General features: G+C 41.2%; 1 protein-coding gene across 1 annotated transcript in view; it reads left to right on the top strand.

Annotated features, from left to right (window-relative positions):
• The window catches only part of LOC124783127 (protein flightless-1), a 183,289-nt gene that overhangs the window by 150,151 nt on the left and 15,788 nt on the right, over nucleotides 1–17,350 (top strand). The window contains exon 17 of the mRNA XM_047253997.1: nucleotides 14,804–14,957. Within this exon, the coding sequence (XP_047109953.1) occupies nucleotides 14,804–14,957 (154 nt within the window). The remainder of the gene's footprint in view (nucleotides 1–14,803; nucleotides 14,958–17,350) is intronic.

Genomic DNA, 17,350 nt, shown 5'->3' with positions numbered 1-17,350 from the left:
TTATATTTTCTCCTTTCATCAATTAAATTCAGCATCTCTTCTGTTACCCAAGGGTTTCTACTAGCCCTCGTCTTTTTACCTATTTGATCCTCTGCTGTCTTCACTGTTTCATCCCTCAAAGTTACCCATTCTTCTTCTACTGTATTTCTTTCCCCCATTCCTGTCAGTTGTTCCCTTATGCTCTCCCTGAAACTCTGTACAACCTCTGGTTCTTTCAGTTTATCCAGGTCCCATCTCCTTAAATTCCCATCTTTTTGCCGTTTCTTCAGTTTTAATCTACAGTTCATAACCAATAGATTGTGGTCAGAGTCCACATCTGCCCCTGGAAACGTCTTACAATTTAAAACCTGGTTCCTAAATCTGTGTCTTACCATTATATAACCTATCTGATACCTTTTAGTATCTCCAGGGTTCTTCCATGTATACAACCTTCTTTCATGATTCTGAAACCAAGTGTTAGCTATGGTTAAGTTATGCTATGCCCAAAATTCTACCAGACAGCTTCCTCTTTCATTTCTTAGCCCCAATCCATATTCACCTACTATGTTTCCTTCTCTCCCTTTTCCTACGCTTGAATTCCAGTCACCCATGACTATTAAATTTTCGTCTCCCTTCACTATTTGAATAATATCTTATACCTCCTCATACATTTCATCAATTTCTTCGTCATCTGCAGAGCTCGTTGGCATATAAACTTGTACTACTGTAGTAGGCGTGGGCTTCGTATCTATCTTTGCCACAATAATGTGTTCACTATGCTGTTTGTAGTAGCTTACCTGTACTCCTATTTTTTTATTCATTATTAAACCTACTCCTGCATTACCCCAATTTGATTTTGTATTTATAACCCTGTATTCACCTGACCAAAAGTCTTGTTCCTCCTGCCACCGAACTTCGCTAATTCCCACTATATCTAACTTTAACCTATCCATTTCCCTTTTTAAATTTTCTAACCTACCTGTCCGTTTAAGGGATCTGACATTCCACACTCCGATCTGTAGAACGCCAGTTTTCTTTCTCCTGATAACAACGTCCTCCTGAGTAGTCCCCACCCGGAGATCTGAATGGGGGACTATTTTACCTCCGGAATATTTTACCCAAAAGGACGCCATCATCATTTAATCATACAGTAAAGCTGCATGCCCTCGGGAAAAATTACGTCTGTAGTTTCCCCTTTCTTTCAGCCGTTCACAGTACCAGAACAGCAAGGCTATTTTGGTTAGTGTTACAAGGCCAGATCAGTCAATCATCCAGAATGTTGCCCCTGCAACTACTGAAAAGGCTACTGCCCCTCTTCAGGAACCAAACGTTTGCTTGGCCTCTCAATAGATACCCCTCCGTTGTGGTTGCACCTACGGTACAGCTATCTGTATCGTTGAGGCACGCAAGCCTCCCCACAAACGCCAAGGTCCGTGGTTCATGGAGGGATTATGTAAGTAGTAAGTATGTAATTCATTAAGTAAATCCACACAATCCTGCCCCCCCCCCCACCCCCACCCCCCCTGCCCTCCTCCTCCAGCACAGCAGCCATAGTCGTCCCAACCTCTTCTTCTTTAGCATCCATGGCACTACCAATTTCTGACATAAAAATGTAAATGGCTTCTTCCCACCAGGAAAACACTCACCCTCCATCGTGCATCGGGGCTGCATGGTGCTGACATTTGCATTTCACTTCTGCATATAAATAAAAAAAAAGCACGCACAGTATGTGGTCTTTCCTCTTTCACTGCTACTATAAATTAAGGTTCCTACACAACCGTCTTTCATCTGCAGAGTAGAAAGGAAGTGGGACATGTAGTTATCTTGAATAGCAACATGTACCACCACACAGTGGAGGTGTAAATAAAGTAACATTTATATTTAGATTATGATGATGCTGGCAAGGTGTTGGCTTTCATGTAGTGTTGACCAACATTCCACAGTAAACTTTCTTGATCTCTGGTCTCCCTAGTTCTGAATTGGAAGTCATTAAAATTTGGAACAGTTCATGCTTCTCACACAGCCTGCCTAATAACTGTGCAGTCAGTAGTGTGGCTTGCAGAAGTGTTAAAGAATGAAGTGTTGGTTGGGCCAAAACTTCAGAATTAGTCCGCACCGAAGTAAAGTTTGCAACAGTTAATAAGAGCTGTGGTTGTGTTGCTTCCAGATAATATACAAACCACAGTAAAACCTTCACAGACATAGCATTTCTGGCAGTAAAAACTATGAACTATATTGGGAGGGGAACATTTCTTTTGATTTACAGGGCAATGTTATGAAATAGTATATGGTATATTGTTATGTGACAATTTATGAAATGATGCTTAGATTGGGAACTAATTACATCCATGATTTCAGAGGTGTAGGGACCTGACAGCATAGCTAAAATTTTACTAGGCGTTCCACTCTATATCATGGACTACAGAACTATGTTCATTATGCCACCACATATCTACATACATTTAACTTCATGATAACATTTATAGAACATAATTATGTCATTGGGCCCACAACATTACGGAATTGTCATCACCACCCATTGCTGACTGTCATCCTACATTTTGAATATTTCTCTTAAAATATCGTTTTTAACATTTGATGTAGCAAGTTTTGTAATTTGTATGTAGATATACTTCTTGTCTACGCTTTAATGTTGTGTATATGTACTAGCGGAAAAGGCTAATACGCGCTTGTTTTAAAAGACTCTGACTGAAAAGTGGGGTACCAGCTGCCTCGTTCTATCTTCATCAGTACCTTTAAAAATTTTCCCAAAAATTTTGGAATGCAAAAGCATATCACATTCTCTTTTTACATACAATTCGCGTCTCCCTCCCAGAATCTTCCGTGATTGTAACTTGCTCACATCTGTTAGCCCATCGCTGTAAGTTATTCATAGTCATCCATTCCCCCTTGCCCATTCTCATTCACTCATTCAGCCCAATTGTCAATATCTCTTCGTTCCTCTTTGTCACTGTCTCCTGGCTCACAGCCCAGTCTCTTTCATTCTGTCCTACTACAGCTGTCTCCTCATGTTGTCACTGTCTCCCTCTTGCACTCTATTACCACTATTATCTCATTGATTCATTCATTCCTTTCCACTGCTGCTGTCCCTTCTCACTGTCGCTCATACGTCCTCATTGTCACTGACTCTCTCATTGTTGTTGGCTTTCACCCACTTCCACTTCCTCCTTTTCTTTATCCCTCTATGACTGGCACTATTCCCTTCACTCTTTTCCTAGTACTGTTCTGTCACTGTCAACCTAATTTTGCTGCTACTGTGCCCCTCTCTTTCTGTCCCATTGCCATTGTCTCCTTCACTCTTTCTATGCTATGACCATTGTGTACTATTTTCTAGTATTTATTACTTTTCCATCTCAGTCCCACTGCCAATGTCTCATTCTCTCTCTGCATAAAAAAGCATGAGTATGTTCATATTCCAGTATTTTTGAGAAAGTTTTTAAACGTGGTGAGGAGGGTAGAGTTAGGCATCCAATATCCCCACTTTCCAGAGTCTTTTAGAAAGGATCATATTCACCTTTTTTGTCCCCTGATAGGAGTTTTTTCCAATGGAATATATCATAAAAAATTCAACCATTTTCTGTGTAAAGCCATCTAGGAATGTGTAGTTTTTTGGGTTTTTTCCGGAACTGCCCATGAACAAAATTGCTTTTCCACCCCTTAAAGCACATGATAGACCACATATAATGCGAAAAGAACCAACTGATTTGCTCCATTTGTCTAAGCTGAAGGAAGTTTATAATATTCTACTTTGCCCCCGTACTGTAGAATAATTACAGAAAAATGACACTGCTCAGGGGGATCACAATTGTTCGGTGAGTTCATGCTTGGCTACCATGGGCCCCCAGCCTATGCAGCACCTCTTCCCTTTCTGTGCTGCATGTCTATCCTCGTCCTATTCTTTTTTCTCTCCCTTGGGGAACACGACCTGATAGTTTATGGAACGCATTCCAGAGTTTCGATAGCCCGGCTGTGGAGCTGTTCCTCATCTATTTTTACTTTCCTTCTTCGTTCTCCATCTCAGCCCCTTCCTCTGCTGTAGTATTTGAGTTTTCTCTCTGTTTCTTCTTCCTCCTCCTGTGCACTCCTGAAATCCGGCCAGTGCATTTGACACGTAACAGGTGATTGGGTAACAGATTCTTTTCAACCCCGGGTTGACCGATAGGGTTCACGTGTATTCCCTGGTACAGGCCAGGCCCAGGGAGGGATGATTGCCTGATCTGTTACCTTTCCAATTACCAATTAGTCCCTCTGTCAGGAGTTTGGGAGATGTGACTTGAGGAGTGAGCAATCACCCGAGGTGGGTGAACCCCTCTCTGGGAGGCACGCAGTTGAAAGGAGTGTGCAATCGTAGATGCTGACAATCAAGGGAGATTTTTTTGCAATGAGGCAATCATCATCTATGTCTACATCTACTAAACATAAACGGAAAGAAGCTAAAGATTCAAAAGACTGTCCCAGCTGCATGTCGCTTCCTCCTGGTATCACATACTGTAGGAGGTCAGTCGTTTGCTACAGTTAATCCATTTATTATTCAGAAAAGTACTGATGCAGTTGCCGGCCCTGTGAAATCCTGTGCTTGCTTACATAACGGGACTTTGCTTTTGGAGATCAATTGTGAGTTTCAAGGCCAACAACTCTGCTTACAACTTCACTCCTCCACAGCTATTCCCTCTGTGTCAAAGCCCATCGTACGCTGAATACTTCTCTTGGTGTTATTGACACTCGGCTGCTTGATAGTCTTAGCGAGGGAGAAATCTGGACTGATCTCTCTGATCACGGCGTTACTGCAGTCCGTCAGGTAATGAAAATATGGATGCACACTTAGTGCCTACACACACTCTCTGTCTCACATTTTATCGAGTAGTGCTTCCATCCAAGATTAAGGCAGGCATCCTCTAAAAATATGGCCGTATCTGGTACTTGTGGTGGAGATGCTCATGAGAGCGATTGCCCACCTCCTCCTCCCCACTGTATCAATTGTAATCCCGTAAATGTCCTGTTGCTTGCAAGTTGTTGGCTAGTTGAAAGCCCTGCATCTTACCATCCAGCATTTACAGTACCATTCTTGCTATGCCTCACTCCGTGGAGGACATGGCCACACAGAGATGTGACCTTAAATTCATTACTGCAGTTGTGAAAGTGATCAGAATGATGGTAGCATCCCTCTCTCTTTCTCTTACAGCTGTTCAACAAGCCACAAAATCTTGGCCTCCGTCGGCGAAATCGCCTGCTACACAACAAGCAGGTTGAAAAGAACAAAAGGGAGACTTCCGTGAAGACCTTTCTATGTCCTTGCAGCCAACAAACATCTGAGTCTTCGTCTGCCAATCAAAACCGATCTAAGAAATCGAACGTATTCAAAGGGCCTTCTCCTTCCCTGACTCGGAGATCCTCTTCAAAACTGTCACTCGACCAATCACCTTTTCACTGGTGCACACTGCCAACAGTTTTCCTGCCGTGGAATCTGCACGCTAGCCCAGGAAGAATGCTGATCTTTTGTAGATTTCATGGAACGAGACCCTCCAGCCTCTGCGCCCTGCAGCAGTGAGTCTTCGAAGGCTGAGACTCGGTAGCTGGCAAGGTTATTACCCTTCATTTGTTCCCTCCTCCACATTTCTCGTTATGACACTTCTCCAGTGGAAAGTTTGCAGCATTAGATCTAACAAGGAAGAATTACAGCTGCTCTTCGAAATGCAGCATCCAATCGTTTTGTGTCTTCAAGAAACAAAATTGCATCCTCACTTTTCCTTGCGGTCCGCTTTGGCCTCCCTGCCAAGGACAATATTCCATCTCGTGGGGGAGTCATGCTGCTCATCCGGGATGATGTTTATAGCCATTTTTTCGTTCCTCATTTCACGTTTTCTCTTTGTAACGTCTTCATCCCTATGTCATTTGCTGTCACCAGGGCTGACTTACTCCAGGTTATTGCTTAGTTCCCACACCTTTTTAGCTGCTAAGCAACTTTTATGCCCACCATCCCCTCTAGGGCTCTTTGAGAACCTGTCGAAGAGATTCCCTCTTCGCTGACCTTCTCAGTCAACTTGATGTCAACTGGAGCACACACATTCTTTTCAGACTCCACACACACACCTATTCCCATTTGGTCTTCTCTTTCTGTACTGCCAATCTCGCCCATCATCTCGAATGGTCCATTGTCTCTGTCACGTACTCTAGTGACCATTTCCCATGTGCCATCCATTTGCTGACTACTACTACACCTGTGTATAAACCCAATTGCCGGCTTTCTAAGGCCGACTGGAGACTTGACTCCTGCCTAGCGACCTTTGATGAACAACATTTCCTCAGTTGTGATGACCAGGTAGAGTACTTCATGAACATTATCCTTACCACTGCAGAACATTCCATACCTCACACTTCACCCTTACCACGCCTTGTCCTGGTCCCCTAGTGGACTAAGCTGCTGCAGTGCAATTTGCGTGCAGATATGTCCTTTCTGTGTTTTTAACCATCATCCTAAAATGGCAAACTTCATTTATTATAAGCAGTTGTGTGCTCAATGTTGTTGCATTCTTTGGGATAGCAAAAAAGCTAGCTTGATATCATTCACTAGTTCTTTTGCCAGTTTCACTCCCTCTTCGGTCATGTGGGACAATAACTGTTGACTCTCTGGGACCGAGGTCCATTCCCCAGCTTCCAGCCTGACCTATTGCTATCTCCAACACCTTGAGCCACTATTTTTTGCCGATTTTGAGCTCAACCTGTTTCCCTCAGAGGCTCGGGCGATGTCCTTGTCTTCTGAGAATCGTGACTGATACAATGCCTCCTTTGCTATGAGGAAGCTGCACCATGTTCTCACTACATCCCGATCTTTCACCCCGAGACTGGACGATGTCCACATTCAGATGTTGCAGCACCTTTCTCTTCTGGGCACACACTTTCTCTTTCGTACGTACAATCGCATTTGGGCAGATGGCACATATCCCAGACCTTGGTGTGAAAGCACTGTCAGACCCATGCATAAGCCTGGTGAGGACAAGCACCTTCCCTCTAGCTACTGCCCTATTTTTTTCACCAGCTGTGTTTGCAAGGGGATGGAACATACAATTCATGGCCAGCTGGTACGGTGGCTCGAGTCTTGCAATCTGCTAACCACTGCGCAAAGTGGATTTCGAGAGTGCCGTGCTGCAATTGACCATTTAATCACTTTGTCAACCCGAGTCGTGAACAGTTTTCTGCGGAAATATCAGACTGTGGCCGTGTTTTTTGATTTGGAGAAAGCCTATGACACCTGCTGGAGAACTGGAACCCTCTGTACTGTGTACATGTGGGGCTTCCGAGGCTGCCAATCCCATTTCCTTAAGGAATTTTTAAAAGACAGAGTTTTCAAGGCATGCAGGGGTTCGGCCTTGTAGGACACTTTTATCCAGGAGAACGGGGTGCCTCAGAGCTCCATACCGACCATCATCCTCTTTGCTGTAGCCATTAACCCTGTTATGGCCCAACTCTGCCAGGCATCTCTGGCCCTCTTCTCGTTGACGACTTTGCGATCTATTGCAGTTGTCCATGGATTTGTCTCCTTGGGTGGCATGTGGAGCATTGACAATGGTTTATGCTTTTCCACTGACAAAACCGTTTATGTGAGTTTCTGGCAACACAGTGGGTTTTGTTCCACTGTCTACATTGTGGGCCTGTTGCTGTTCTATTTGCTGAAACTACAAAACTCCTGGGGCTTGTGCTTGATAAGAAACTTTCAAGGTCCTCCCATGTGTCTTATCTGGTTGCGTGCTGTATCTGGTCCCTCAGTGTCCTTTGTGTCCTAAGTGGCACTTCCTGGAGAACGGAACAGATCACCCTCCTCTGTTTGTACCGATCCCGTGTCTGTTTGAAACTAGACTATGGGTGTTTCAGTTATTCCTGTGCATGTCTGTCCATGTTGCACTGTCTTTAACAAAATCCACCGTCGTGGAATACGTTTGGCCACTGGCGCCTTATACACTAGCCTGGTTGAGAGTCTCTATGCAAAAGCTACCTAACTACCAGTCTCATACTGGTGTGATTTCCTCCTCAGAAGATATGCATGCTGTTTGTCTTCCATGCCTGGCCACCTGTCCTATGCCCTCCTTTTTGATGACTCCCTTGACCGCCAAAAGGGGCCGAGTTCATCTTCCCTGTTACCTCCCGGAGTTCGTTTTTGGGAACTGCTCCTTACCTTCACACTTCCTGCCACGTTTCCAATGGGTATGAACTCTATATGCGTTGGCCTGTGTTCTCTTGGACTTCGTGTGTTTCCTAAGGACTGTACTCCAGATTTCACCTATTGCTGTAAGTTTCTTGACTTTTGGATGCACCTTAGCTGTAGCACCTTCATGTACCTTGATGGCTCTAAGACTGTCTGTGGTGTTGGGTGTGCATTCATCATTGACAGTGGCCTTTTTTGTTATTGTCTTTCAGAGCAATGCTAGATTTTTTCAGGGGAGCTCTACATCCTCTTTTCAGACCACCCAGTGCATCTGGTGACGTGTTTCATATGCTCTGATTCTCTCGGTGTCCTTCAGTCTCTCTGTGTGCTATAAACAGTCCATCCCTTAAAAAAAGTGCTAATGGTCCAAGATAGCTTGCACTTGCTCTCTGTTGAGGGTGCCACTGTGATGTTCATGTGGGTTTCTGGTCACATTTGTCTGGCCAGAAATGAGGTGCTGACACTGTTGCCAAGGCTGCAGTCCTCATACCTCAGCCTGCTATCTCTTCCATTCCTTCAGATGATCTCCATGCTGCCACCTGTTGGCAGATGGTGTCACTTTGGAATCACCACTGGTCTTCTCTTCATGGGAGCAAGTTCCAGGGATTTAAACTTTTCCCGGTGGCTTGGCTGACCACCTGTCGGCCCTCACGTCACAAGGAGATAATTTTAGCTAGGTGGTGTATTGGGCTCTGTCTTTTTAGCCATCACCACTTGTTATATGGTGATCCCCAGCTCGCTTTCCTTCTGCTGATTGAGCTTAATATGTAGTTGCTTTTAACTTCTTTTACTTATTAGTGTTCTAATGTTATGACATGGGGCTTATGACTGCATTTGTTTTTGTGCCCTATAACAAAAGGGGCGGGATGATCCTACTGTTAGGTATACAAATAGTCCTTGACCAAAGGGCGATACAAAACGCTTGACACTACCTTTCTGTCACCAATAGAACCTCAGGTATGAGCCCCGAAAAAATCCTGTTTTTATGTGCGACATTTTGGAACATATTAGGCAGTGCATGCTGTCACACACTTACCAATGTACAATATGCTCAGCTCTTATAACCACTTTTGGACTTAGGCCAAGTTGTTGACACAAACATGAAAACTTTCACATGTATTTGTGACCTAGACAACCAGATAGGATGAACTTCAATAGAAGAAAATGAAACAACCTATAAATCTGGATTTTTCCATCAAAAAATATGGCCCATCAATGTGTTTATGAAGTGTAAAACTTATGTACATGCTTAAAAAGTAATTTCCCGAGATTTACATTTGTCTGCAATTTTCACCATTTTTTGAAGTCCTCTGAAAAGTGTAAGTCTTTGTGCTATGTGTAAGGGACACTGCAAACATGACAATTAAAGTCTGTATTTGGCATCAAAGTATTTGTATTTAATTTTAAATGCAAATCAAGTTAGTAAAGGGTACAGAAAAACTTTACAAGAAGCTGTCTGCACCTTTATCTTCTAGTTTCTGTTGGTGGCACCTGTTACAAGTGATCATGGGAAGTTAAGATAGTGGGACACCAGATCTGCATGGCCGTTGGCATGAAGAAAAGTCTGTCAACACAGCTGACACTTCACATTCACATTCAATTCTGTAGTCACATTCCTTGGCGTCACCAACTCTCAACCAAACTGTCACCTCCTAACCTTACCTAAACTTGAGGCCACACTACACATCAGTCAGCCACCACAACCAAGATTTCATGTTACATGTGACTGACTAGCCAGTCGGCAACTGAACCATCTCTGTCAAACTTAATCTAGACCTCAAGCTATGCTAGAGATCAGTCCGTCACTTCAACTGAGACTCTGTATTCCAGACGAACTTATTACCATATTTACTCAAATCTAAGCCGCACTCGAATCTAAGCTGCACCTGATATTTGAGACTCGAAATTCAAGGGGAGAGAAAAGTTTTAGGCCGCACCTCCAAATCGAAACAAAGTTGGTCCATTGTAATATGAGACACAATTTAGGTCGAATGAATGACGATACAGCTACAGTAGTTTGGTTAGAGTTGTAAGCTTAGCAGTTAAGCTTTACCAGGTAGCCATTGCTATGTGTCAGGCGCTCCGTCCGTATTTATACGGGTACTCTTCTTTTTTCACGTGCTTCTTCTGGTTTGAATTGATTGCTTATTTTTCTTTGATCTGATAAGTGGCGTTCTCTTTGTATTAGGTGTTGACGTCACTCTAAACCGAAGATGCATTACTGTACTGTCTCATGCATTGTTTGTTGCATTCTGATAATGAGTGTTTACGGCCTGTCGCCGCTCGCGGCATGGCTTGCTTTTGTACGTGCTACCGCCGTGTGCAATTAAAAAAAAAAAAAAAAGAAAAATGGAATCGTCTCATTAGCAAAACAATGGCAAGAGACTGCTTTTTGTTGTTACTTACACTGCTGCTTTCTTTGATAATGGTCAACAAGAACCAAATAATAGACTGCGTATGACAGAAGATATTCTGAACGAGAGTTTAGCGAAAATTTTTCTCCATTTGAAAATCTTTGCAGACGCCTCTTTAGTACATTACATTCTGCACAGAAATTAGAGTCATCTTAGATTTAAAAATCTAGTCAATTGCCGGGCTTCATTTCTGACGGTACCACTATTATGCATAAGAATAATACGTATATAAACATGACATGATATGTATATTCTTCTGCATTTGCTGTTGTCTCACTCTAGTTTCGTAGTTTATTAGGCAGGCAGAATTTATACGAGATAGCAGCATACACGAAAGAATACATGGCAAAATGTTTATATTCATATTATTCTTATAGTGAAGAGAATACTGCATGTGATTCACAATTCATAAAAGTTCCTATTAGCAACCATCTCTTCTCACAGGTAGGAAGAAATTCAGAACATAGGGTTGGCCATATTGACAAACATCCCAAACAGTCTTGCCAGTCGGATTTACGAAGTACATTGAAATGCTGCTACATTCAAAGTTGAACAACACGGAATTTGTATTTACTTTGATGGATAATGTATGGAAATGCAGTGGTCGAAACTCGGGGCGGAGGAAAAAAATGCTCGTATTCCACCTTTTTTTTATTTATTTACTGACGCAGAGGTTTGGGCGCCAGTATTTATCTTTGTGCTTGCAAAGCATGCCTGTGTAGCGGAACATATATTCGACGGCATAAGTTAGTTTTGGCGGCACCTACCAACATTTTTCAGAACTTCCGCTAACTTTGCACTCAATTCTAAGCCGCAGGCAGTTTTTTGGGTTACAAAACCCGGAAAAAAAGTGTGGCTTAGATTTGAGTAAGTACGGTAGCCATTTCAATGCTAAAATGACAAATGTACTATGTATGTATTAATGACAGAAATGTCAGTGTGTGGTAAAAGAAAAATATGGAAGAGGGGCATACCATGCAATGTGAATAATTTCTATTTTCTGGCTAAAATTGTTATCTGATAAACAGTTGATCATTGACAGCCTAATACTATCCTTCCATTAGCTGCCTCCAACTTTCAACTCATGATTGCAAATCCCCGTCCAGTCATCCAGATTTAAGTTTTCCATTATTTCCCTAAATTTCTCAAGGTAAAAAAAAAGGCACAGACAACTTTCTTGCCCTATCCCGGCACCTACTCCATCACTAATTGCCTTTTTGTCTGTGGGACATTAAATTTTAATCTTTCTTCCTTATAACTTGCAATGGAGATGTGTGGAAAGTCCATAGTAATGTTTATCTAAGGATACACATTATTACTTCTGACTGGTTCTTAACAAAATTTATAAAATGAATGTTACTTGAAGCAAAATTACAGCTGAGATCAAGCAAACCAATTTTTTTACTAGTCCTCCTTATAGTTACGCACGTTTAACAGTAAAATTTTGTTTCAGTTTGAAACATGATAGACAGTGGCTGATACATAAGATAAACTGAACATGACAATAATATTAAATAGGAAATGTTTTCCTGATGTTCCCCAAGATATTATTTCTTTGATCACAAACTGGCTTTCAGCTTCTTATGCCATCATCGGGTGATAATTAAGTGTCACAACCTCAGATAAAAAGGCCTGCGAACCCAGAAATTGTTATGTTTGATAGAAATTGGAAAATAAAGTTTTCAAATAGTGGAAAGTGCTGGATGGAATAACAACAGTATGGAAATGATAGATTGCTACTCACCACATAGAGCAGACATTAAGTTGCATACTCGCACAATGAAAAAGACTGCTAATATATTAAGGTTTCACACAAAATCTTTTTTCTGAACAAGAAAACACACACACTTTCACACAATCACAACTCTCTCACAGCTGGTGCAACACTCATGCACATGCAACAGCTCGCTGATCAAATCATGAAGTTACAAAAGTAACAATTACTACTTTAGTACTCAAATCCCTAAATAGAGTCATTAAATATGCTACATTTTGCACAGACAGATCTACATAAAGTAAACCTTGAGCTCACATTGTTTGTAAAAAGTCTTTACTAGCCCATGATTTCAAAAGTGCTGCTGCTTGTGAAGTACGTTCTTCGTTTGACTTTATACATTGAGGAAGTTTAAGAAGAAACTCATTTCCAACAGTGCCATCACTACAAAAAGCAAACAATTCAAAAACGTTAGTTTTAGTAATCAGAAGTGATTAAAGTGGTAAAGTTAACCTCTTTATTGACAATCCAACTTCAGCTTTTAGCGAACATATAAAAACCACATTTGAATCACATAGAAGTGTTATATCATAAACAATAAACTGTATTCATGTTATTATTGTGTAAGTTGCAAATAGTTTTAGCTATGGTAATGACATTAAGTTGTCACCTGAAGATGGACTAAGAAGCCAAAAGCAGTTCATGATCAAATAAATAAGATTTTACAGAACATCAGGAAAGTGTCCCTATTTAACAGTATGTACTAAACGTTTCATTGCAAAAAAGAAAGTCGATGTTTGAAGTTTCTGTTTCAAATGATTTAGTGGAGACAGGTAAACATTCTTCTCACCACTGACTAAACATGATGTCAAAGCCTTAGACACATAGCTAGAAGCTACCCTTTTGACGTTTTAAATTATGAACACAGTTATCCAAGCATAACGTAAAATCAGCAGTTAATTTAGGAAACTGCTTTGTTATCCATATCAAATGTGTGAGAGCCATACAAAAATTGGGAGAAAATGGTTTCCCAGTAAAATATTTTATGTCATAATTTTTTATGACGAGTTTCTGTGGGAAAAATTTTGTCATTGCTAAACCATATACATACAGTGCTGGAACCCAAACTTTCAGTGTCTTTAACTGCCACCACCATCATAGGCAGGTGACTATGTGCCAAGATGAGTGAGCGTTGTGTGTATATAAATAGATCAAGGAGAGCCTCTGGAATATTACGGAGGTTGGCTTTTTAAAATTAGAAGTATATGGACACTAGTGGTGGAAAGACAGTTCCATTCCCACCATTGGAGTGATCGAACAGGTAGTGGTGATGTGGATCCTGGCAGTATTGTGGTCAAACTCCTTCTCCATTACAGTAACTGTTCCCACACTATGCCCAGTACGTAACCACAGTTTCTTCTAAAGTTTTTGCCAATAGATTGAAGAATTTTCTTTGCTTCATTTCTGATAGCCACAGTATGAAGCTCTGTGGACAATTAGCTCTTAGTTGATGCTGTTCTGCCATTCATATATCTCATTGTATGCGAGATTGAATCAAATGTAAACTGGAATTACTTTTATACATTTATTTAGCTTCAGAAAAATTCACACACACGAACTTATTTTGCTATATGGTCTCAGATCAACAGTTTCTTGATCCCATTTTCGTAAAGTGAATGTGCCTATGACAGCAGCCAGTTGTGCATTAATATTTCTACTATGCCATTGGTTTTTCTCTCTCTCTCTCTCTCTCTGTCTCTCTCTCTCTCTCTCTCTCTCTCTCTCTCTCTCTCTCTCTCTCTCTCTCCTCTCTCCCTCCCCCCCCCCCCCTTCCCTCCTCCCCCACCCTCCCTGAAAACGAAAGTTGGCAATAGTATGCAGCATTCACAGTGTGATGTTCATGGAGAAAATTGATGAGAAGAACTCTTTTAAAATAAAAAAGACTATCGCAAGAACCTCATTCAGCCATGCTGGTCCTCAGCTGATGTTGGTGAGGTGCATTCTCAACGTTTTCACATCCACATAATAACTGTTTGTGCCCTGTGTACTCTTGAATCTTTCTTGTGGTGTTGTCGCTGAACTGTGCCACAAGTATTGTCAAAATTATCTCTTGTAAAAAACTTGATCACAATGCTTTGGGCATCAGATGATGGTACATCCTGGTCTGACATTGCGATCCTCACTAAAGAAACAGTATGACAATGTTCTTGCTGTGGAAGGCAATCACTGGAAACGATAACAAAAATGAACAGAGACCGTGACACACTCCATTAATGTAATGGCATGTAAATGAAAAATTCTGCTTTATATTTGATTCACCCTCATAGTTAATGAATGTCTGGTGGGTGGCCCTTTTGTTAACAAAATACCTTATTTTTATGAAGGTCATTTGTGTATAAGTACATTGCATTCCCAATTTTCTGAAAAAAATATTGCATTTACCATGTGGAGTAATAATAGGTATTTATGCAACAGGCTGATTTGGCTGCTCTCTTTACACCTCGACAACCACCAATGTCGCTTGCTGAGGCTCAACAGCTTATGGAAGAGTGGAATGAAGATTTGGACGCAATGGAGGCTTTTGTCTTAGAAGGAAAGAAGTTTGTTCGACTGCCAGAGGAAGAACTAGGTAAGTACCCTTGAATAGCTTTTAAGGGACAGTATGCTAAGATCTTTTGTAATTTTCACATGTGGTTACTAGACCAATAAATAATAATTAATAATGACTAATAATAACTATTATTATTATAAATTGCTTACATTACAGAGTAAATAGTATTGTGAGTGTAAACATCATAGACTTATGTTTAATAGGGTGTGCTGTGTAGCTAGAAAAAAGTTTGTGTTTAACGACTCAGACGTGCAAAGTAGTGACACAAAGTGCAGTAGTAGCCTGGAAATTGTCTTCTCCAAGAGCAGTAAGTGAACTGAACTGTGAATGAATACAAGGAAAACACAGGTTAATACTGGTACAGCTTCACAAAAAAAGGCAACTAAGAAATTACACTGAGCAATGTGGTGCCCAAAGATCCTCAAAAAATCCAAAAATTGCAATAATATATTACCAGAAAGATTAATCTCTGCTGAGTTAACACAAAGGCAATATGAGTAGTGATAACTGTGTGTCAGAAAATCCAAATTCACAGATTTTATTTACCATTATGTTTTCAGAGAAAATAATTGTGATGCCAAACTTTATCATGAAGCATATTAGGATAAAAGCAAACATAGAAGTGTTCGTGCTAGAAGGCAAGCCCTGTTTATCATGTTAATGGAAACATAAACATGGAGCTTAAGACACAGAATAAAGACTGAAGGTCAGAGGAATGAAAGTATGACAGTTGATGTTACAATGAGTTCACCATGTTCTTGTGGTCTTCAGTTTGAAGACTGTTTTGACGGAGCTTTCCACACTAGTCTGTCCTGTGCTGTCAGTCTCTTCTTTTATGTGTAATTACTGCAACCCACAGCCATTTGAAGCTGCTGGCTGTCTATCCTTGGTCTCCCTCTACAATTTTGACACCCTCTTCCTCCCTCCACCCTTACCCTCTGCCACTGCCGCATTTACGATTCCTTGCTGCCTCATGATGTTTCCTAACAATTCATTCCATCTTTTAGTAAAGTTGAGCCACAAATATCTCTCTTTCACCAATTCAATTAATATTTCTTCATTATTTATTTGATCCACCCATGAAATTTTCAGCATTCTTCTGTAGCACCTCATCTGAGAAGCTTCTATTCTTTTGTTATTTGTGCTGTGCCCATGTTTCACTTCTGTAGCACACTCCACTCCATATAAATACCTTCTCAAAAGATGTCCTAATGCTTGCATTTATATTAGATGCCAAAAAATTTCTCTTTATCTTGGATACATAATTGAACTAAGTGGAAAAACTGGAGAATACTGTGCGTACAGAAAATATAACAACAGTATACCAGAGTCAGCGCTTCCTTTTGCTTTTCTTCATCTGTGCACTATTTATCATCTTATGAGGTCCCACACAGATTTAACAGGGCTGGCACCAAAATGTGATGCACAGCTTAGTAAATTGCATGTCATTTTACACATTAGCAAGTGATTCTGTTTTTAAAAATACTTTGTAATAGTTGCAAATTTCTGCCCCCGGTAGCTGAGTGGTCAGCGCGACAGAATGTCAATCCTAAGGGCCCGGGTTCGATTCCTGGCTGGGTTGGAGATTTTCCCCGCGCAGGGACTGGGTGTTGTGTTGTCCTAATCATCATCATTTCAGAGTGTCCCAGTCTGCCTCCCTCCATCTCTAACCCCCCCCCCCCCCCCCCCCATCTCCAGCATTACCATTAGCATCTGAAATCAACATTCTTTCCATTTCAGTTTTGTTGGAATGAACAAGTTATTCCCAAATTTGGTTGCATGCACAACATTTTGTCTGCTCCACAAAGTCAGTTTTGTACAGTAGTATATCCATTAATTTTTATTAAACATAAATCATTGCTATAACTCTAGTGGGTAGTGGAATGTGAATGCTCTGAAGCAATAGTCCCATGTGAATGAACTTGTCTTGAACAGTCATTTTAAGCCTTTGCATAACTTTCTCTAACTACAATGCTGTCATATATAGAAACAATCTTAAGACTGTTTCACATCATTTTGGGAGATAGTGTATCGCACTTCTTCCCGCTGTTATCAAAATTTCCTAAGACCACCAATGCACATTTCCAAAAGGACACAGATCTGGTGACTGGCTTGTCATTGTAGTAGATGATCAACCTGTAGAGGACATTGGATAATGCAGAAAACGTTGTCATTGTCTTGCTTAGTGATAATACGTACATATTGTTCAGTGTTCCTTCAAAGAATACTAAAAACACTGAATCAGTGCAGTCATTGCTGCAAACTATGAGGCAGTAGTGTCCAGCCCAATTTGACGCTTCAGTCCGGAACCGCGCGACCGCAACGGTCGTGGGTTCAAATCCTGCCTCGGGCATGAATGTGTGTGATGTCCTGAGGTTAGTTAGGTTTAAGTAGTTCTAAGTTCTAGGGGA

Source organism: Schistocerca piceifrons, chromosome 1, assembly GCF_021461385.2.
Source record: "Schistocerca piceifrons isolate TAMUIC-IGC-003096 chromosome 1, iqSchPice1.1, whole genome shotgun sequence".
Classification (NCBI taxonomy): domain Eukaryota; kingdom Metazoa; phylum Arthropoda; class Insecta; order Orthoptera; family Acrididae; genus Schistocerca; species Schistocerca piceifrons.
This window is presented reverse-complemented; position numbering and strand designations above follow the sequence as displayed.